General features: G+C 41.5%; 1 protein-coding gene and 1 long non-coding RNA gene across 7 annotated transcripts in view; both read right to left on the bottom strand.

Annotated features, from left to right (window-relative positions):
* The window catches only part of LOC307199995, a 37,004-nt gene extending 36,357 nt beyond the window's left edge, over window positions 1-647 (bottom strand). The window contains exon 1 of the long non-coding RNA XR_013832286.1: window positions 499-647. This is a non-coding gene — a long non-coding RNA (uncharacterized lncRNA). The remainder of the gene's footprint in view (window positions 1-498) is intronic.
* Window positions 648-11,125: 10,478 nt separating this feature from the next.
* The window catches only part of PHF14 (PHD finger protein 14), a 128,048-nt gene continuing 117,062 nt past the window's right edge, over window positions 11,126-22,111 (bottom strand). For all 6 annotated transcript variants that reach the window (XM_079948235.1, XM_079948239.1, XM_079948232.1 and 3 more), the window contains one exon: window positions 11,126-11,303. In XM_079948235.1, the coding sequence (XP_079804361.1) occupies window positions 11,232-11,303 (72 nt within the window). In that variant the 3' untranslated portion in view covers window positions 11,126-11,231. The remainder of the gene's footprint in view (window positions 11,304-22,111) is intronic.

Genomic DNA, 22,111 nt, shown 5'->3' with positions numbered 1-22,111 from the left:
GGAAACTCTGGAAAGCCCCTGCCAGTCAGTGTAGGCTGCACTGAGCCAGACGGACCAATGGTCCTGTTCTGCAGAAGGCAGCTTCCTACACTCCCAGCGTTTCCAAATGCTTGTAGGAAGGGGTGTGCGTAAACATTTTCCTGGAAGTAAAAAACCAACAAACTCTTTGCAGAAGGCATTGGACTGGGCTACAACCTTACTTCCTAATACACTAGTTTTTGCTAGAGACGGAGGTTTACATGAGGAAACAATCAAACTAATTACCCCACCTGCAGTCCAGAGTGGTGCATGTTGGAGAGAAAGTTTTGGAAGGAAGATTCTTACTTTCACCCACCCTCATCCACCTTTAAATAAACATTTCCCATGAAAATGCTTGGGCTACAATGTATTGCATGCACCCAGCTTTACAAATAAGTGAAGATTTTACTCAGAGTTGCAGCAAACAAGCTCCCACCAGTAAAATAAAGAAGAAGAAAAGGAATGACCTTGTTTCCTTACCAAAGAATCATGCAGACAGAGGCAGTGGAAAATCTCATTTTAGAGAAATTCACCCACTTGGCTTTTCTACAGCTGCAAGCCATGCTGCAATTTCTTCAAGGAAGCTAAAATAGGGGGAAGAGGGAGCAGCAAAGGCTTCTGGGAGGAGAAAGGAAAGATCTCAGGTGAGAGCTGGTAGCAATTACTGTCCTCTGCAGGTGTTAAGGGCTAAGAATTACTTTTAGGAGAGGGCTCTGTATTCTACTTATGTGATTTGTAGTTATAATTTTACTGTATTGTGGATTTTTTTTTTTATGAAGAGAGAGAGAGAGAGAGAAGGCAGCTACCACAAGCTCTAGACACAGTGGTGTAGCGTGGGTTGTCAGCACCCGGGGGCAAGGCAAGTAATTTGCGCCCCCTAACCCATGGATTTTAGTAGGGGCAGAGAGCTGCTAGTGCAAGTGCGCCCCCCCCCCCCCCCCCGATGTTGTGCCCGGTGCGGCCGGCCCCCCCTGCACCCCCCACACTACGCCACTGTCTAGACAGAAGTTACAGACTCAGCTGCCAGCAGAACATTCCTTCTTTCGTTTACAGGGATTGCTCAGGAAGTTTGGAGACAAAGAGCCCAACAGGTATTGCATTTTAAGGCAGAGTGGGGTCACTGGCGTGGGGCTAGCATATTGAGTGCTCCATAGGGAAATACTTCCATTTTGCCAAAGGGGTTTCGAGTCCTGCTAATGACAACTGGGTATATATCATCTCCCAACAGGGGTTAGCAACGCTGTTGACAAAAATGGTTGCCAAATTTGTGAAGTGTGAATCGTTGCATATGGTTTACGAAAGCATACAGGCACACACTTTTCAAACTTTACAATCACTTCTTTTCAGAGCAGGAACCTTTGAGGACCTTAATTTTAAGTTAAAAAGATGCTTATGTAGACCTGAGTGGAGGAAATGCAGAATTTCCTATAATTCCTGGGAATAAGCAAGGAAGATTTCCTGGCATTGTGTAATATAAGCCCTTTCGCATAATAACAAGTGGCTGAAAGAGAAGTATACAGTGGGGATGGGAAACCTGTGGTTCTCCAGATGTTGCAGGAATGCAAGTGCCATAATCTCTGACCATTGGGCTATGCTGCCTGAGGCTGGTAGAGCCCAAACACATCTGGAGGGCCAAATGTTTCCCATCCTTGCAATATAGGCTCTTGCAAGGTGAGAAAACAGAGGCTTGTAAATTTATTGCTATTATTATTTAGTAATACAAGCCTCTCAAAAAGCAACAACATAGCACCACTTTGAAATGACACAGGAGCCTCACTACCAAGTCCCTGCAACACGAAAAAAGAGCTATGGTCTGCAGCCATTAAGATGCCACAGAACTCCACGCATATCTTCCCTGTTGTTGGTGTGTGTGTGTGTTAAAAACTCTTCCCAGTACTTTTATTTACTGGTGACAACTAGCTTTCTAACAAGGGGATTTTAGCAAAAGAAAGCAAGGACTACTTTATGTAATGTTTTTGCTCTTTGCCAATTACAAAGAGGGTTGCCAATAGTGGTAAAAGAAAATGGCTTGTGTGCAGGCGAAGATACTAAGCTGTTCCTTACCTTATGTATGTAACTGAATATATCACATATCAGCTGCTTAACCCAGCCCCTCCCTCCTCAAAAGTGTGCATATATCAATATTTATATATGTTTCACATAGACTGTTTGGAAATTTATAGGTCTCTTGCCCTTTAACAGTTTAGTACAACGAGTCATTAAATCTATAAGTGTTAATTAATTGATAAATACCATTTGGGAAATAGCTGAACATGCATTCTGATGAGTCTGGATTGGAAGTGTCAGGAGATAAAGCTCTCAAATGAAGAGCTTTGCTAAAATTAGAAGTGGTTGTACCAGAAACAGATAAAGGTCAGCTCCGTTTTTCTGTAGTGTAGATAAAGGGATGCTGTTAGGGGGACGGGGAGAAAAGGGAAAGCAACAACAGGGATGCAGCTCATAAGGGAACCGCAAGTCACTGAAGCTAAATTAATTTGTCTTTCTGATGGCTTTGCGTTCATGATGAGAAAATAAATTTTAAAATCGAGATATTCCGAAAGCCCCAGTCTATCACACCTCTCCTGCAAGGCCCGTCTAGGTGGGCAGCAATGCATGGCAATCTAAAAGTGCTAATTAAGGTATCCAGGCAACTCTCCATTGTCAGCCTTTCCCTCCTCCCTGAAACACACTAAGTTAACCGTTTAATTTTTAGGACTAATAAGCATGAAGTGCAGTGACATTTCTAATTGTTACTCTGATATTTGGGAGTTGCTGAGCTGCTCCGATGTGGCTGTTAATCTAGTGAAAAGCTTACAGCCAAGCCAACTGAAATGAGAATTTCCTCAGCCCCTCACACAAGTATGAACAGGAGGACAGGACTTTATCCAGACATCACTGGGCACTTAGGCAAATGTGGTGTGCTGCTGCAAGCCAAGTTCCTATCGAGGTGACATGCCAGACCGTGATACCTGCCTACTATGATTCTCTAGGAATAAAGTGATTTCAGTGCAGACCCAGAGGAAGGGATACACCCTGCAGGGTTTGGTCACAGGTGCTTGTCAGGGAGTGCAAGTCGAAAACATCTCTTCAGTTGCCTCCTTGTAAAGACGCGACTAGAGCCCCATTTGGGCATTTGCTTTCATGTGATCAGTCCAGCATCCTGTACAGTGGTACCTCGGGTTAAGTACTTAATACGTTCCGGAGGTCCGTTCTTAACCTGAAGCACCACTTTAGCTAATGGGGCCTCCTGCTGTTGCCGCGACGCCGGAGCACGATTTCTGTTCTCATCCTGAAGCAAAGTTCTTAACCCGAGGTACTATTTCTGGGTTAGTGGAGTCTGTAACCTGAAGCGTATGTAACCCGAGGTACCACTGTACTCACTGTGACCAGCCAGATGCCTGTGGGACACTCCCAAGCAGGACTCGAGCACAAAAGCACTCTCCCCTCCTGCCATTTCCAGGACCATTACTGTCTCCAACCATGGATGCAGAGCATAGATGTCATAGCTAGTAGCCATTAAGAGACTTATCCTCCATGAATTAGTCTAATGCTCTTTTAAAGCTGCCCAACTTGGTACCCATCACAGCCTCTTGTGGGAGTGAATGCCATTGTTTAACTATGTTAAGAAGAAGTACTTTCTTTTATCTGCTTGGAATCCCCCAACATTCAGCTTCTTGGGATGTGCATGAATTCTAGTGTTATGATGAGGAAGAAAAACTTTTCTCCTATCTACTCCATGTAATGCACCTCTAAACTAAGACGTTCCCAAATGCTGCAATCTTTCCTCATAGAGGAGTTGCTCCACCACACTCTTTATCATTTGGGTTGAAATGGTGCAAGATCTGTCGATGGTGCTACCTTAAAGCAAATCAAAGGAGTCCCAGGATCAAAGGAAGTCGGCTCTGGAAGAGGCTGGGAACTTCTCCCACTGTAGAGGATCAAGCTCTTAAGTCATTTACATCAGAAACAAGTGAGAGAGGAAAACATACCTGGATGAGCTCTGTCTGTTGTTGGCAACCACACATGGTCTTGTGAAAGCACTGCAGGCATGCCAGTCGGGAAAGTGAGAGGAATTGCTGCTAATGAGTCGTTTGTAATAACTGTTACATTTTACCAGTCATATTTTGTGCACTCTTCAATACCACCTTGGCATTATGTTGACATGATGGGCAATCTACAAATAGTAGATCCCCATCACCTGGCCCACCATGTTCCACATATTGCAACGGGGTGTATGCAAGTCTGGAGAGCTTGCTGTTCCCATGTGATTTAAAATCTTGAAATCTGCCTTGGAGGCCCTGTGATGGATCTCACAGTCCTGGAACTCACTTCCAAATGAATTACCATTCGCCCCTACAGTAGAACCTTACAAATGGGGCTTTGCAACTTCTGTCTTTGGCAACACCTTTCTCTAAGAGAGTAAATGGGCTTATGCAATTCAGGGTGGCTTTCTCATAGTAGTGGATACCTTTCTGCAGAGTCTAATATAGGAGTGTGGGAACTTTGCTGCCACCCCCGGATGCTCCTGGAGTACAACTACAGTCATCTCTAAACATTGTCATGTTGTCTAGGGCTGATGAGAGTTGCAGTACAGCTGTATCTGTAGGGTTTTTCACCCCGGCCTAACATATCATTCTGCATTTTCTTCTGTGCAAGTCACTTTGAGGGGATATGACCCTGAAATATTGACCACCTCCTCCTTTGGGCTGGAATAACAAATGGGCAAACTATAAACATGGCTACGGACTCAAATTTGCAGGGACCACAACACCTCTGAAGAAACAGGAGGCCCTGTACAAAATCTCAGCTGAGGCAATCCTGTTAAGCAACTAAGTGTTGGATATAACTCTATATTTCAGGTACTTTTCATATTGAAATAGGTGTCAAAATTATCACCATAGGTAGAACTATATGTTTTAACAAACGGATTATGATTTCTTTAAAAAATTGCTCAGTTTTTGTGCTCTTATTTAAAACACTTACTGTAATACTATTTCATTCTCTTTTCAGAACTGTCACTTTTGGTGTTTTGCCATTTTTAATTTCCTTCATTTTCTTAAAATCCTCTTTCAACTCGGCTTTTGCACATTTCCCCCTTTCTCTCACTTTTCCCCCTAAATGGCTGTTCCGCAGATGAAGGCAGGAAGACAAATTATTCTCAAGGCAGAGTTTCTCTGTCAGCAATTTGCGCAGTGAATCCTGCTTGTGATTAATGTTAAATGCAGACATGGCATTATAAAAATAAAATAAAAGAGGGAGTAATTACCAGAAGCAGTCCTTGGAGATGCAAAGACTACATTTGTATCTCTGCGCATTTAAGTGGCAGGACTTGGGTGGGCATTTTATCACATTTAGTTCGTACTCTTAAAACAATGTCAGAGTGAATCTGCGCTCAGGCCAAATTCTCATTGGGAAGTAGCAAATACGGAGGCATGAACTAATATGAGCAATTTATTTTTAAAAAGGAAAAAAAAGCAAGCAAAACTCAATCTCAAACGTGTCTCATTTCTTCTTAATAAGCATATAAATGGACTGATTTTCCAAGACACAAAATGCCCTATAGAATTATTTGATCTGGATCATCTAACAAAGCCCTAGAATGTGTCTCATGCATTAATAGAATGTGGGAGAGAGATTTGTGGATGGAATATAGCATAAAAGGCCCTTATCTGCCATTTGTGGCTGCTGGTTCCAGCATCAAAACTGATTTTCAGTGCCACTTTTAACCTCAAAGACCTATGAGGGCACTTGGATTCAAGCATGCCCAGTGTCTTTTGTAGGCTAAGCAGCTACAGAAGTATTTGGGATCAAGGATGTTCCCCCCTTGTCTGCGCCCCTGGCAGGGGGGCCACCTCACCACCCCCTAGCTACGGCCCTGCACTTCAAATTAAGATAGGACATCAGGTGTGGGGCAGGTAAAAATGTGGCTATGCCAAAAGAAGGGTTGCAAAGCCCTAAGGATGACAGGGGTCTAAAGGAGTAATCAAGGGTAATGGAGGAAAAGCAGGGGTTTGGGTAATGGAGTCAGAACCCAGGTCCTGGCTGGCTAAGTGATTTTAGGCAGAGTAGATCTAGGGAGACGGAACAAAAACTAACCAGCTCTGGGAATCCAGCTCCTATTCCATTTTGAATAAAAGTCTTAGAGCAAATTTCAGCACTGATTGTATCAGGGAAGTTTTGTTCCTCCTTTCCTGTGTCTAGTATGAACTGTGTGCTTGTTTGTAGAGTAGACCAATTCAGGGCAACTAAGTCTCAAGATGTGCCTTTTGCGTGGTAGAAAAGTTAACCTCTTGAAAAGGATTTTGGAGTAGAAGGCCACTGGATTTCATGGAAGTGGCTCCCTGAGTTGATTTATTTCCCTGCACTCTCTTGTTCCTCCTGTCTAAAAATAATAGGCATACCAATTTTCTTTTGAGACAGATATACTTCAGTTCAGCTCCCCTGTGATGTGGCCAGCTTGAGGAGCTCTCCTAGGAATGCCATTAAATATCAGAATGAATAGCATAACAAATAGCTCAGTGCATATAAAGTTTTTTAAATTATAGTATTTACTAGCAGTTATGAGCAGTGGGTTAAAGCCTCAGCGCCTAGGGCTTGCCGATCGAAAGGTTGGCGGTTCGAATCCCTGCGGCGGGGTGCGCTCCCGCTGCTCGGTCCCAGCGCCTGCCAACCTAGCAGTTCGAAAGCACCTCCGGGTGCAAGTAGATAAATAGGGACCGCTTACCAGCGGGAAGGTAAACGGCGTTTCCGTGTGCGACTCTGGCTCGCCAGAGCAGCGATGTCACGCTGGCCACATGACCCGGAAGTGTCTCCGGACAGCGCTGGCCCCCGGCCTCTTAAGTGAGATGGACGCACAACCCCAGAGTCTGTCAAGACTGGCCCGTACGGGCAGGGGTACCTTTACCTTTACCTTTTTATGAGCAGTGCCCACATGAATACCATCTCCCCCCCATAATATAGCATGTTTCTTTACTAGGAAGTTAAATTATATCTACACCGCTTTGTGAGGCTAAGAATAGATTTTTTTAAAAACCCAGTAATAGGTAGACGAAATAATTAAAATCCTGCAAGTTACTTATGGCAGTTACTTAACTAGGTTTTCATTGTGTGTCATTCATATAGGTGAATTTTAGTTACTCAACAACTGTCATTAATATTAGCAATCATAAGCTATAGAACATGGTATGGCTGCAATTGTTGACAGGGTCCTGTGTCATCTGGTCAGATCAGGAGTAGCTGACACCATGATCTCCAAATCTTGTTGGACTACAGTTACCTGCATTGCTGACCATTGGCCATCCTGGCTGGGTCTGATGGGAACTGAAGTCCAACAACACGTGGGCCACAGCTTATTTAGCTACCCCAGGATTAGATGCAGTGTTAGAAGTATTGCAATCCCAGCCCTCATGTGTGTGATAGAAGTTTATAACATTATGCATGTCATAGAGAAAGTGGGCTGACTCTTCTGGCACAGGAGGAGGTGATGGCCATCAACTTGAATGGCTTAGAAAGAGGATTAGACAAATTCATGAAGATAAAGGCTACCAGCAAGCTTTCAAGCTCTGACGGCTAAACTCTACACCCATGGTTGGAGGTAGGATACATCTGAATGGCAGCTACTGAAAACCACAGGATGGGAGTGTGTCCTGCTTTTGAGTTTTCCCCAGGCATCTGGTTAGCCACTGTTGAGAACATGATGGTGGACTAAACGGGCCATCCGCCTGATCCAGCAGGCTCCTTTTATGTAGACATAGCCCCTTAGACTCGAGAATACAACTTGAGTGTAGTTAAGTGGGCAGCAGTGGCCACCTACTTCCAATAGTCTGTTGTGCAGTGGGATTTATTGATCTTTTTGTAATACTAGTGAAGGCTGAGCTCAATCTGGATGTGCCCAAGAAAATGCTGGAGAAAAGACAGTGTAAGACTCCCAATCAAGTAGGAGATAGCTCAAGCTTACATTAAAGATCATTTTGGACCAGCTCCATCCCTCCTTATAAAGGTAAAGGGACCCCTGACCATTAGGTCAAGTCATGGCCAACTCTGGGGTTGCGGTGCTCATCTCCTTTTTGGCTGAGGGCCAAGCTTCCGGGTCATGTGGCCAGCATGACTAAGCCACTTCTGGCGAACCAGAGCAGTGCACGGAAACGCCGTTTACCTTCCCGCCGGAGTGGTACCCATTTATCTACTTGCACTCTGACGTGCTTTCAAACTGCTAGGTTGGTAGGAGCAGGGACCGAGCAACAGGAGCTCACCCCGTGCGGGGATTTGAACCGCCAACCTTCTGATTGGCAAGTCCTAGGCTCTGTGGTTTAATCCACAGCGCCACCCGCGTCCCTATCCCTCCTTATTAAAACTACTACATAAATGTATATGAAAGCGAGCAAAAATAAATACCTTTTATCTTTGCAGGTCCAACGTCAATCCATCAAGGGCAATGCATTTAGTTAAAATGATATGAAACCATGATTATGATATGCCTGCGATGTATACCACTGACATTGAGTCCCAGCCAGAAAGAACTGCTCTATGGGGTGGTTTGGGGGGGGGGACGGTTGTATTTAAATTGTCTTCTTCATTGATTCACTGCATGTTTACCATGCTAATTTTGTGAAAGGGCCGTGATGAGACAAAGCAGAGCAAAACCTAGATTAAGCATTAAACCTATTATACTCTTAGCTAAATAGCATTTTACTTTATATAAGGATGCTGCTATATGCCATCTTTAAAATAAAGTAAATCCCCCAACTGTTTAGCATTCTGGAGGTGTAAATAGGAGTTTTAAACTAAGTATCAAATATGAACCTTTTCAGACATTATGTGGTGATAGCTGTGTTATTATGAGCCTAATGATATCTACTGCACACAAGAACACATAGGTGTCATGCTGAGAAACCAATGATCTGGTTCTCATTTTGACTGCGGGCAAAGAATCTCTCATCAAAGCTATAAATTTCATGAGTCTGTTCCCAAATTTAAAACCCTTAAGGAAATGGCTTTTATGGTTCAGTGGTTTTAAAGGGTTGCTCATACTTGGCTTTGTAACAAGGAAATTAATCGTTCTAAAACAAATCAGAATTATGCCGTAGTTGCGTGCATTTTCATGCTGTTGCCTTCAGCATTTTGCTGCTTTTCCCAGAGAACAGCGCTGCAGAACCCACACCGAATTCACCACGGGGAAATATTTATGGCCTGCAATGATGGCACACCAGAGCCATTTGGATAGGTAACAGAACTTGCTCTGTCATTGGTATGTAAAAATTGTTTTCTTTAGGTCAATGTGAAATGGAGGCAGTTTGTAATCAACCTTCACTTTTCATAGTATGAAACTTATGCAAGCTGGTAGTCCCTTTTCACCCGATGCAGGAGCGAACTAAAGTAACAGGAATAAGTATAGGATTTTCCCAGGGACCCAGGACAAAGACAGAAGTTAAAATAAACAATTCAGATTGCCCCTTTTCTCTTGGATGACTGGTCTTTTCAAATAATTTGCAAACAGATGCAAATTGGCTTGTGAAAGATATTGCTACAAGTGATCTATTTCACTTTTTAAAAAGTATATAGAACAGATGCATTATAAGTAGCAACATTTACGTATCAATTTCATCTTGATGTCTGGAATCCTAAAACCATATTTCTTCAAGGGCTGGGCCATGTCCAAATAATATACAGTGGTGCCCCGCAAGACGAACGCCTCGCAAGACGGAAAACCCGCTAGACGAAAGGGTTTTCCGTTTTGGAGGCGCTTCGCAAAACGAATTTCCCTATGGGCTTGCTTCGCAAGACAAAAATGTCTTGCGAGTTCCTGCGGGTTCCTCCCCCCTTTTCCTGATCCGCTGATAAGCCGCTTAACAGCTGATCGCTAAAAGCCGCTAAACCGCTAATAGCGCTAATCCGCTAAGCTGTCAATGGGCTTGCTTCGCAAGACGAAAAAACCGCTATACGAAGAGCCTCACGGAACGGATTAATTTCGTCTTGCGAGGCACCACTGTACACTGAATTAATACTAACTCATGCTAAATAACGAAACAGTAAAGAAACAGATATAATAAGCAGGGGAGATGGGGAATCTTGGGCCTGGAGGGTGTAAATGTGGCCCTCTGTGCACCTCTATCTGCCTCTATCTCTATCTGCCTCCCATAACTCTGGCCACACACCCTCCCCGGGTCACACACATCACATCAGGTGAACACCAGTAGTTGGGAGCACATAGAAATAGGGGAATTTATCTGGCTGACCCTGGATGAAAATACAGTGTGGTACCTTGTTGGACCTTTGTGTGATTTTTGATTAACAGATTTTATTAGCATACTTGTTGCTAAAAGGAAACAAAGAATGATAGAACCATAAAGCACACTCCACAGTGAGAAGATGTATGCATGTTCAATCAATAAACTTCAAAAAGAAAAAAAGGGGGGGTTTATGAATATGCAAATTTAATCAATAGATTAAAGTAAACTAAAAATCTGACAATCAATTAAAATTTGTTAACATTCAGTTACAGCCCTACTAAAAAATTCAAAGCTACACACGAAAGAGAGTGCTTTGCAGATCAGGTTTCCTTATATAAAGTAAGGATAGATCAAATGAAACATTTTCTAAGATAAGGGATAAATAAATGCTAGGTAGATCATGAAAGGAAGAATGGGGAAGCTGCAACACTCCACGTAAGAGCAGATAATTGACAGTGCAGAATCCGGTTCATGCTATGAAAATGCCAAGTATTTGGAATGGATCAAAAGATACATAGATTTTGCCCAGTTTTTTCACTATCAAGAGAAACTGGTTGCCCTCCCTATTTATTAATTTTAGTTCATATATTTCTGTATGTTTTGTAATTACATACTTATTCAAATTCCTAAGTAGCAAAGCCATGCATCAATGCTGAGGGATATCTGGCCTTTCAGGAGTTACATTAAATAATGCAGTGAAGAATTTCAACAACTTTGCATAGCAAAAATTAACAGTAATGAGAACTCTGCTCTTCCGCTCATAACTCCAAAGCTTTTATACACTTAATAGTTTTTCCCCTTGTGCTGAAAATTCATGTTTTCATATAACCATAAATGTCACCAAGACCCAATTAAACAATTCCCCAGTGCAATGTATATTTTATTTTCCTGTGTCATTTATTGACAACATTCTGTAATTTTTACAATGGGACACTTTAATCACTGTGGCACGACTTGAAAGTATTTCCAAGAGGAAATAAATTTCTATTTTTTTGAATTTTTCTGCTCCATGTTTGACTCTTGAGGTGAATTCTCTTCTGCTTCATTTTCATCCTCCTGCAAAACAAAAAATAAGATCTTTTATGAATCTTTAAAAGAAAAATGCATTACTCCTTGCTGCCTATATACACAATATACCTTTCTGGGCAAGTTTGTAGAACCTACGATCCTTATTCACTTACTTATTTCTGCAAATTTACAGGCCAAGTTTCAACTCTGCGGTTCTCAAAGCAATGTCGAATAAAAGTTAAACAACAAAATTATAAATATAAGCAATAAAATAATGAAACAAATAAAACCAACATGCAGCACAATAAAATCAACAGAACAATGACAAAAAAGCAAGAACAAAAACATTCTGGCAGACTAAGAATATTTTTCCTTGTACTCTAAAGGAGTGAACATTGCAGATCTGTTTGGTTGCTCTGAGAAACTGCTCCATCATCAGGAACACCTTATTCATGTTACTTGACCATCTTCCCCATGGAACTGGTAACAGGGCCTTGTCACAAGAGGTGTGCCTTCAAATATCCTGGACCCAGGTTACAATTAGCACTTTGAATCTAGAAGCCAGTGGAGCTCTGGAATAATTGGTCTTACAAGCTCTAGAATATGGTCCCAGATGACTCTGAAAATTCAAATGGCCCAAAATGGTCAACAGTAGCTCCTTTAAGAGTGCATTATAGTAGTCAAGACAAGATGTTGCCAGAGCATGCAAAAGAAAGGTCCTTACCTAAGAACAACACCGATGGGACACTGATGAAGCTGGTGAAACTGCTCCTACCTACAGCCACTATTGGAGCATCGAGAAGTAGAAACTGGCATGTGGCCTGATGCTCACCTGTAAATCACTTAGGTCCTTCAAGCATTCCTCAGTGGGAGATGTGAATGCCAAGGAATGCTTGAAAGGGTCCGAACTGATGCTAGCCCTGCAAAGAAGTCTTCTTTCCCTTATGGAAGAAAAGCTTCACCTTGGAGAAGAATTGGCAAGTGGCAAAAGTTCCATCAAGCCTCTCCTCCAGGTAAGTGAGGCACACAGAAACGTTTGGTGCTGGGAATCATTGGGATTGTACTTCATCCACATGAATTCGGATGGCAAAATATACAAGATGTGTGATTTCCCTGAAGGAGAAGCCCACCAGGTTTCCCTTTCTTCATCAGAGCCTTTTGCTACCTGATACCCTGTTTCCTTACCCTTTCCTTATCCATGAAGTTGGGAATTCCACCCTCGTTTGGCTAGGACACTCCATGTTTACACCAGCTTTACAATCCCCACCTATGCAGAGCTCTTTCCCTCGCAAGGCTTAACTTCTTACTGTCTGCCAGCATATTGCTTACATCTCACCCTATAATGCCAAACCATTTCCACAATTGCTAACACCGCACTTTACAATTCCAGACAGTCGCTGCCACTGAGTTCAACATTCATTCTCCAGCACCACCTCCTGAAATCTCACTGTGATGTAAGAACAGAATCGCAGCAAAACAGTTTCTTCCAACACATCCAGGTGATTGAGAAGAAAATGAATGACAGCAGGAAAGCCACTGAGAGGTAAAGAAAGAAATTGTCCGCTGGGGTGACCAAAGCACTCAGACCCAAAACACGACTAAAAGCTAGATTGAAATGGATCCAGAAAAGCCTGGTCAAAAGTGGCCTACAAATTGGATCCAGAGAAGTTTAAAAACAAAACGAAGAAACCAAGAGTGTTGCAGCAGCTGTAAATTGGCATCTTTTTCTTCACCAAGGAGGCATTTGCTATCATCTAGACCACAGCTTTCCAAACTTTTCATGTTGGTGACATACTTTTTAGACACACATCATTTCGTGTCACAGTAATTCAGTTTTACTAGCAAAGCAGAGGTTAAACTAAACCCTTTCCAGCCACGGGAGGAGTGGGGAGCATTTGCGCGACACACCTACACACTGCAGTCGACACACTAACATGTCGCAACAGACAGTTTGAAAGCTCTGATCTAGACCAAGGCCACCACTCACTTGTGGCAAACTGCTACTAGCTAGGAGAGAGGGGGCTGATTAGGCATTGATTCCAGCAGCATTTACAACATATTCACAATTAACCTTCCCAGAAGATGTAAATGCTAACATTTCCACTTTCTTGTATCATTTAGTTGCTCTGCCTATTTTATGCTTAAGATCAATTCATTTATTGGTTATTTTTGAGAAATTCCAGAAGAGGAAATCTGGTAAAGCATTAAATGAAAAAGACAACATTTGACATACCTCCTCAGACACTGACTAGCTGTTTTCTGTGCATAGTTTTTAAAATGCAAGACCCACCCTTGTATTTAAAATCTGGCATTGAACAGCATCTGCCACTGGGAAAGAGGTGTTTCATTTTTTGGAGACCAGATATGTTTTCTTCACCATTTGATAAAAGACAATAAATTTAACTTCAGAGACACTTTATGTGCTGCAGCATCGTATTTTTGTCCCTTCTAGCAAGGTTTCTTGACAGGTCTGCCAATTTTCCAATTACTTGTACTGCCATATGTTATCTGAAGATCAGTCAGGTCTAAAATAGGAAACATGAGCATGTCAGGCAACAGCATGCTTACAATATTCTACAGCTTCAGTTCTAGGAGTTGCACCCATAATTCATGGCAAGCTTCTCTGGAACATCCTGAATGAATGAAGTGACATCATAATGGCAGCAACCATGGGCATGAATAGTACCTTATACCCAATGCTAAGTGATGACCTCTAAAGAATTAACTATGGAAGCCAGAACACAAAATTCAGGCAACTCCTTATAAACACTTTCTGATAAATAGATTGTGGCTGCATTAATTGTGCACATTGTTCTATTTGAATTTTTAAACACTGATGCAGGCTATAAAAATACCTATTTGAATGCTATAATTAGAACAAGGTGTGAATGAGTTATGATGAACCAACACAGACTAAGCAGTAAATCAAAACCTTTTTAAGTGTTTCTTCACTGCCCATAATATTAGCATAAATCTGCATTATGTTGTTCACAAAATCATTACAATACAGTATCTATCTACTTAAAAATAGCTGTAAAATATGTTTTCCCCATGGGGAATCTCAGAAGTGAACATGATTCTGCATGCTGTCAGTTTGTAACTCTAGGCACCTCTCATATGTTCTTGTGAAATAAAGTATGACATATGTGCAAGCAGTTGTACAAGACTGCAACCTTAAAAGTTTTGCAGTGCAGTTTTGGACATTTGTCATTGTAGTTCAGGAAGTATTTGTTCTTTTGAATGCAGAAAACTGGCACTGTTTCTAGAGTCATTAGCAATGTTTGAACTTTCAGCTAAATGGGCTATTTAGGCTAATTATCAAGGAATGATGTTGAACAGACTGAAGTTTAAACATGTTTAATGTATTTGCTTTACTAATTACCATCTACATTCAATATAACTTTGCAGCCTAAAAAAAGAACTCATATGATCAGGTCTTTGTTCACCCACACAGTTGAGTTTGCTGGAAAACAGATTTTGCCATGATAGAATTATTTTGCCATGACAGAAGTACTGCTGTTTACTTAAGCGACAAAAACAGGAAATCTTGCAGGGGAGAACATGAGTGGCGGAGAGGGACTACCTAGTCTACATTCCAATTAAATTTCAGATGAGGCTGATTCTAAACTACTGCCTTTTTAGTCAGAGTTTAGCTTGGGAAAGACAAATGTCCCATTAGCCATATATCAGCTAACGGGAAGCACCAGTGTGCACACAAGATATGGACCAGCATATCACTGTTGTGGTCAGCTAAGGAATTGTCCGAATTATCTTTGATATGATATTGGCCATTGAATCTGCATCTGTAATCTGCTGCTTCACACATTACATTTCTTCTTTCAAATGCTTAGCGAGGGAAGGTCAAGAGTGCATGTGTGTGTACTGGCCCCAATTGTATGTTTCTCCTTATCTTCACTAATACAGGCTCTGACAGGAACAGACTGAGGCTGATTACAACCCGGTACACTTAATCTTAAGGGTTACTTGGAAGGCCAGGAGATGAGGCCGCTGACACTTTTGCATCCCTTTCTTTTGTCTGAGGGTCAACGGTGTTGATGGGGGTTGGGGCAGGCTGTGTCTTATAGCGCTCATCTCCATTGTGTTACTTCCAAAGTACAGTGAAGAATCATGAGAACGGTCCACAAAACTTACGGGATGCATTATTGACCTTTTGCTTTCTGATTTTTTGGGAGAGAAGAGATGCTTCCAAATTATCCCCAGTTTTAACAGTTCTGATTGACCTTATTCAAGCTGCAGAGCAGCACTAATACTTTCTGCTGTTGTTCTGGCTTAAATTTTCCCGAATGCTGATGCAATGGTGGCACATGGATTAGGTATGTATTTTGTATTTTGATTTTTTTAAAAAGCTTCCTTATCTGTGCATGAGAAGGACATTTTTCTGCAACCTCACTGCAGAACTTGCTTTTCAAAAAAGAATTACTAGGTGCACCTGTGCTGATGTGCACACATGCCCTTTTGGCTTGGGTGGCAAGGGAAGGGAGGCAAGTAGATGCTCACTTGGGATGCTGCTGCCCCGGCAAAACTGACAGGGCAAGTAAAGCCTTGTTTCAATGCTTCTAATTTCTTTCAGAGAGAGAGAGAGAGAGAGAGAGAGACATTGGGATAGACTGAGGGCACAATGAGAAGGGGATGACAGAGGACGAGATGGCTGGAAGCTATAACATGAGTTTGACCAAACTGCGTGAGGCAATGGAAGAAAGGAGTGCCTGGCATTCTCTGGTCCATGGGGTCACAAAGAGTTGGACATGGCTAAACAACTAAACAATACACACACACACATTCACACACATCCTACTGAATAAAATTGGCAGGTGTAAATATACTAGTCAGTTACAGTCCTCTGTGACTAAGGAAGTCACTTCCAATAAACACGGGCATAGGATTATGGTCTTAGTGAATTTCAAGTCCTTGCTAGTTTCCGCTAACCCAGTTTTGTGCTTAAAGGGCATATATTTTGTTGCAGAACTTATGCTTATACATGCCCTTTGGAAGAAGAAAAGAACCATCATAGAATTAAGGAAAGGTTAGCTTACCCGTCTAAAGAAAATTTTAAAAAACATGCTGCTTTAGACAGGGCACGCAAACTGCATATGTGCCAATTCTGAAATTACAGACATTCTCTATAAACATCTAAGAAGTCAGTTTAAGTGAGGCAATCAGGTGCAGCCAGAATTCTTGGAAGATTTACGGAACAACAAATACAAATAAAAACACCTGTCCAACTTTATTAAATAATTTTAAAACATCCCGTGTTTTGATTAGTGCTACAAATGTATTGCAGTGCTTCCATAGAGTATGATTTTATGGCTAGAAAGTTGCTTCCTGTTGTATTTCCCAGCTTGACAAAGGGTTATAGGTTATAGCTCCCCTACAGCTAAAAGAATGAGTAGAATTCCACTTCCATGACTTTTTTTCAGAGTGGAAGAAACACTTAAACTAAGTTAGAGTAGAAATAATGTCCAGAAATTAAAAGGAATGTTTTACAGGAATTAAAACAAATTGCTCTATGTCCCTGTGCTGGGGGGGGGGGGGGAGAGGAGAGCAGAAAAGGCCAGGAGAAAGATAAGAAAGATTGACCTGAACCAAACAGATGGGTTTGAACATTCACTTTTAACTTTCCATTGTACAGGAGAAGACAAATTTCCCCCTTTATATCAGATGACAACATGTAGTCTCAAAGAAAGAAGTGGCAGACAATTATTATCTCTACAGGAACAAAGAGAAAATTCTATACATAGATCATACATCAATCAATTCATAATGCTAGTAAGAACCAAATCGTACAGATATTTGTAATAAACCATACCTATAATTTGCCCTTCCGTGTAAATCAGCATAAGAGGCATATTGCAGATTGCACAGGGCCAAGGATAATGAGTGATGTTACCTTGCTAGGTTTTTCAGCAAGAGAAAAAAGTAGAATATATTGCACTGACATTGAATAGGGGTAGAGGTGTATTATGTCAAGCCTTAATGCGAAAAGCTAAAGATAAGGGCTAGATAACTGAGATGGCAACAGACCAATGCTTTAACTGGCAAATCATGGACTATCTCTTGGTTAGATCCAGAGAAAACGCCACGGGGAAAAGGTTTGCACAAGCCCGTTTTTCTGTCTCCACGTTCCTGTGAGAATTTCCCCGCAACCTCCAGACAGTTAAGGGACCCTGCTGAATGGGATGGGAGGGAGGGAAGAGGTTCCCCATAAAACGGACAGAGGCACCCTCTGCAACCAGAGCCACCCCATAGTATGGTGCTGAGTGACAGGACCCAACAGGTCAGCATGCCCCAAAGACCAGAAGACATTTCCTCCACTACCCACAGCCTCTGGAATCAGATACTGCTGCATATATATCACTCAGAGTTCATTTTTCTACTGTAACCTTAATTGCTTTTCTAAGTACGTGAAACTGGAAGCTTAAAAGTTAAATGCTCACCAAAGCAAAAGTTGATTTCAGAAGTTAAAATAACTTAACTCCCGTGAAGAAGCCTACGTTCTCACTCAACTTACACCTGGACCCATGTAGTGTCCCCTGCTTATTTTATGGTTTTTCTGGGGACAGGCTCAACTAGCTACCAAGCCCGCTTTGTCTGTTTTCGGTTTTATATAGTATTCATAGCGCTTAGCAGTTGCATAAGAGATCAAATTCCCGTCTTCACATTAATCTGGTACACTTCCAATTAATCAATCAAGAGATAAATCTGTCATGCCTCACAAGTGAATATTACTTGTGAATGACGGCCTTGGTCCAGTATACCTGAGCGTCTTCACACCCATCGTTCAGCCCGGATACTGAGATCTAGCGTCGAGGGCCTTCTGGTGGTTCCCTCATGGCAAGAATTGAGGTTACAGGGAACCAGACAGAGGGCGTTCTTGGTAGTGGCGCCCGCCCTGTGGAACACCCTCCCAACAGATGTCAAGGAAATAAGCAACTATCCTATTTTTAAAAGACATCTGAAGACAGCCCTGTTTAGGGAAGTTTTTAATATTTAAAGCTGTATTGTTTTTAATACTTGATTGGGAGCCGCCCAGAGTGGCAAGGGAAACTCAGCCAGATGGGTGGGGAATAAATAATAAATTATTATTACTTAGAGACAGATAATTTCTCATCACAAATGTTATAGACAACCCATGGTATGTCTTGAATTGTGAACAAGAACAATCAAAAGCTTTAGGGTACAATACACAAACACAGCAGACTAGTTGGTGTGTGAGAGACAGCAAGAACAAAGATGCTTCAGGGAAACTGGGGGGCCACTATCTGCCACTTTTTTTAAAAAAAAAACTCTTATGTTGAACCATTTCTAGAGGATTTAAAAAAAAACCCAACCAACTGGAATAATAGAAAATGAAATAAAAATAATCCTGAAACAGCGCAAGCATTTTTTAGTGGGATAGTATTGCTGCTATTTATTGGCAACATGACTGCTTTCATGCAGAAACTGGACAATAGGGAACAGAGAATAATTTTATGAAAGGAGTCCCAAATGTAACCTCAAATATTCACAGCATGATAGAAAACCTGAAGGAAAAGAGATCTTTGTCACTTGCCAATAACCAAGTCTCAATAACCAAGTTGCAAACAACATCCAATTGATGCCTGTGACAGTCGCCTGTGCAACCACATTTGGCGCAGCAACTACAACAGCAATTAAAAAAGCAGCATCTGCATAGGGTTACCCATTTTCCACATACAAAATATTCTGCTTTGAAGACTGAAAATGCAATATCCTTGCAGCAGCAGCAGCAGCAGCAACAACAAAAATGTCAAGGGAGGTATGTACAACAAATGGAAAACAAGTTGCACCAACGCTGGATAGCAATTTGGTTGGGGTGGGGTGATGACAAAAATGTACAGATTCATGGGGAGGAAATGTTATATATTTAAATGATGCATGGATAGTAGAAAATGAAGAGCATTAATTACAAACAAAATGGTAAACTCACCACAGAGATTCATGGCACTATTAAAAATGTCATACTTGAAAATCAAAATAAATGCTCATCTTTCCAACTTGAATTTTAGTAAAACAAAATGTGGAATAATGAACACGCATTTCTAAACCTATATATATATCTCAACTTCGCAATGTATTCCAGTAGCTGCAAGATAGACACGTCAGTCATCCCTTATTAAATATGTTTGAGGGTTTTCACAGAGGACGAGGCTTTTGCATCTTTTGTGATTTCCTACCTGTTCAACACAACATGCCAAGTTTGAAGGAACGTGTGCTTAAAGGGCAACAGACTCAGAGATAAATCAATCCTACAGTTAAATCAGCATGGAGAGCCCACTGAACTCTTCAAGTGCACGAGGGCCATTTCCTATTTCATGCTGTCTCCTTCAAAATGTGTCACTGACAAACCTGATAATGAAGCACAATATGGGAATATGGCGTATGACTGGAATAGTCCTTTAGCACTGGATATTACAAGCAAATATAAATTTCTTTTGATAGATAGCAGGTTCCCTGTCACTGCATCTATTTAGCGATAAGGCAGCTGTTTGTTTCCCAAGGAAAGGAGACCCTCACTACATGGATCATTTTCATAGTGACAAGCTTGACAAGTCTGACATTTACATCATGAAATATTCTCAACCAGCCATCAGGAAAATGCACCCTCTGGGGCCACTGGGAAACTGACAACCTTACCTTTCAGTGTGCATCTCCATTATTTCTCATTGTCAAAACGCAACCATTTCCCTAACAATGTCTCTTTCCAGACCTGATGGGTTTATTTTTAATAAAAAAAAAATGAGACTATGAACAAAATAACCTTTTAATGCAAGCAAGAGTTGACCTCAATTAATGGACTGCAGCCACACACCGTAATTTTGCTCAAGCACAAAGAGGTAGCCTTAAAAGCTGAGGGCGGGGGGATAGCCAAAAGGGAGCATTAAAATCATGTAGTTCTGACACAGCACTCTAGATGGCAATGCAAGACCGCATTAGGCCTATCAGCATTACTATTTTAAAAGAAACAAATAGCATTTTAAGGTCTATAAACACCTGCATGTTTATCTCAAAACAAACTCCTTTAATTTGTACCGATATGAAAACTTCAAGGATTAAAAAATGGGTCTGCCAGATTCTGTGCTTTCCATTTGCATGCTTTCTAATTCCGACGAAAGGGGTATGTGTACCACTGCAGATTCCTCAAAGCCAAATTTTCATTTACCGCTCACTACAGTGGCAGGATTTTATGCCAGCTCTCAAAGTCTCCATCTGTTTCTCTCCCGCCCTGCTTAAGCTTAGGAGGAAGCCTTTCCATAGAGTGGCCCTTCTGGCCGCCTGCCAGTGCAGTTGTGGTTTTCAGCTGGGCAGGTGGTGCTTGGAAGCAAGCACAAAGTTCTGCCTTAGGAGCAAGATGCTTATACAGTAGAGGTCTATCTGCAGAGAGGGAGGGAGTTGGGAAAATGTTGTTTGCTCACTTCTGAAGGCATTAGATAGGAATATTTGGCAAGAAGTCATAGCGGAGATGGAAGTTTCCTAGAAGTCTCTTCTAAGCTTAACTCTTGTGCACTGAGGCAGGAGGAGAGATTAAGGCACACCGTGCCAGAAATATCTGCACAGGTGAAGGTATGAATCTATTTATTTTAAGCCATATCCAGAGGCAACAATGCGTCATCACCACTGAAACAGTCTTATGGGCCCATGAAACCCGCATCAAATAGAAAGCACTGTCCTGCATGTAAATAAAGGTCATAATTCTTACTGACACTGAAATACTTTTAGTTTTCACCGCCAAATGTGTTTTATACATTTTCACTGGTATTTCTAGGCACACCCAGAAAGTATACCTGCCTTTTAAAATGTTATTACATTTTTATCCAGGATAGCATACCTGTTCCTGTCACTTTTATCCTCTAAGCATCTCTCTGTTAGGTGGATTGGTCTTGAAAGATGGGGACTGACCCCAAGTCATTAGTAAAAAAAAATTAAAAATTGTCCAGTAGCAACTTAGAGACCAACTAAATTTGTTTTGGGTTTAAGCTTTCATGTGCATGCACACTTCTTCAGATGCACATGAAAGCTTATGCCCAGAACAAACTTAGTTGGTCTCTAAGGTTCTACTGGACAATTATTTAATTTATTTCGACTGCGTCAAGACCAACACAGCTACCTACCTGAATCCAAAGTCATTAGGTAAGTCTTGTGGTCTGTGGGCATTAAACCCAGTTCTTCCACATCTTAGTCCAGCACTCTAACTGCTACACCACACTGTTCTTAAATGCAAGATTGAGCCATAAATATTTTAAGATGTAATATACTGTTCATCAGAATAGGGACTTTCATTGTTTGACCTATAATGGTAAAAAACACTCTCCCATAATGTTCTTAATCCAAATATTACTACCCATTTCTAGAATGTGTTCTTAATTAAATGAAAGAATTATGCTGTAGTACCAAATTCAAACTTCCTAAATCTTTACAAAATACCGTATTTTTCCATGTAGAAGACTAGGTTTTTTTCCTTTAAAAATAATGTCAAAAATTAGGGGGCGTCTTATACTCTGGACCATCTTCCCCCGTTTTCTTAAATCTGAGTCCACCAAAATAGGGGGCGTCTTATACATGGGGGTGTCTTATAGATGGAAAAATACGTGTTATGGATGGAAAAATCATGAAATATGACAAATGGATTTGCTGAAAGATAATCTGGAAGGGCTTTTTATCTTTTCAGTCTTGGAGATTTGCAAGGTGTCCTAGGCTACCACGTTCCTAAGCACACGTAGAATGCATTTGAGGCAGTACTCTGCAAGAAAGAGCTTGGTTTGCCTTTCCAACTTCCTTCCCTTCTCTACTAATTATGAGTATGGGTTAAGGGTTGGAGT

The sequence above is a fragment of the Podarcis cretensis genome, assembly GCF_951804945.1.
Source record: "Podarcis cretensis genome assembly, chromosome: 12".
Lineage (NCBI taxonomy): Eukaryota > Metazoa > Chordata > Lepidosauria > Squamata > Lacertidae > Podarcis > Podarcis cretensis.
This window is presented reverse-complemented; position numbering and strand designations above follow the sequence as displayed.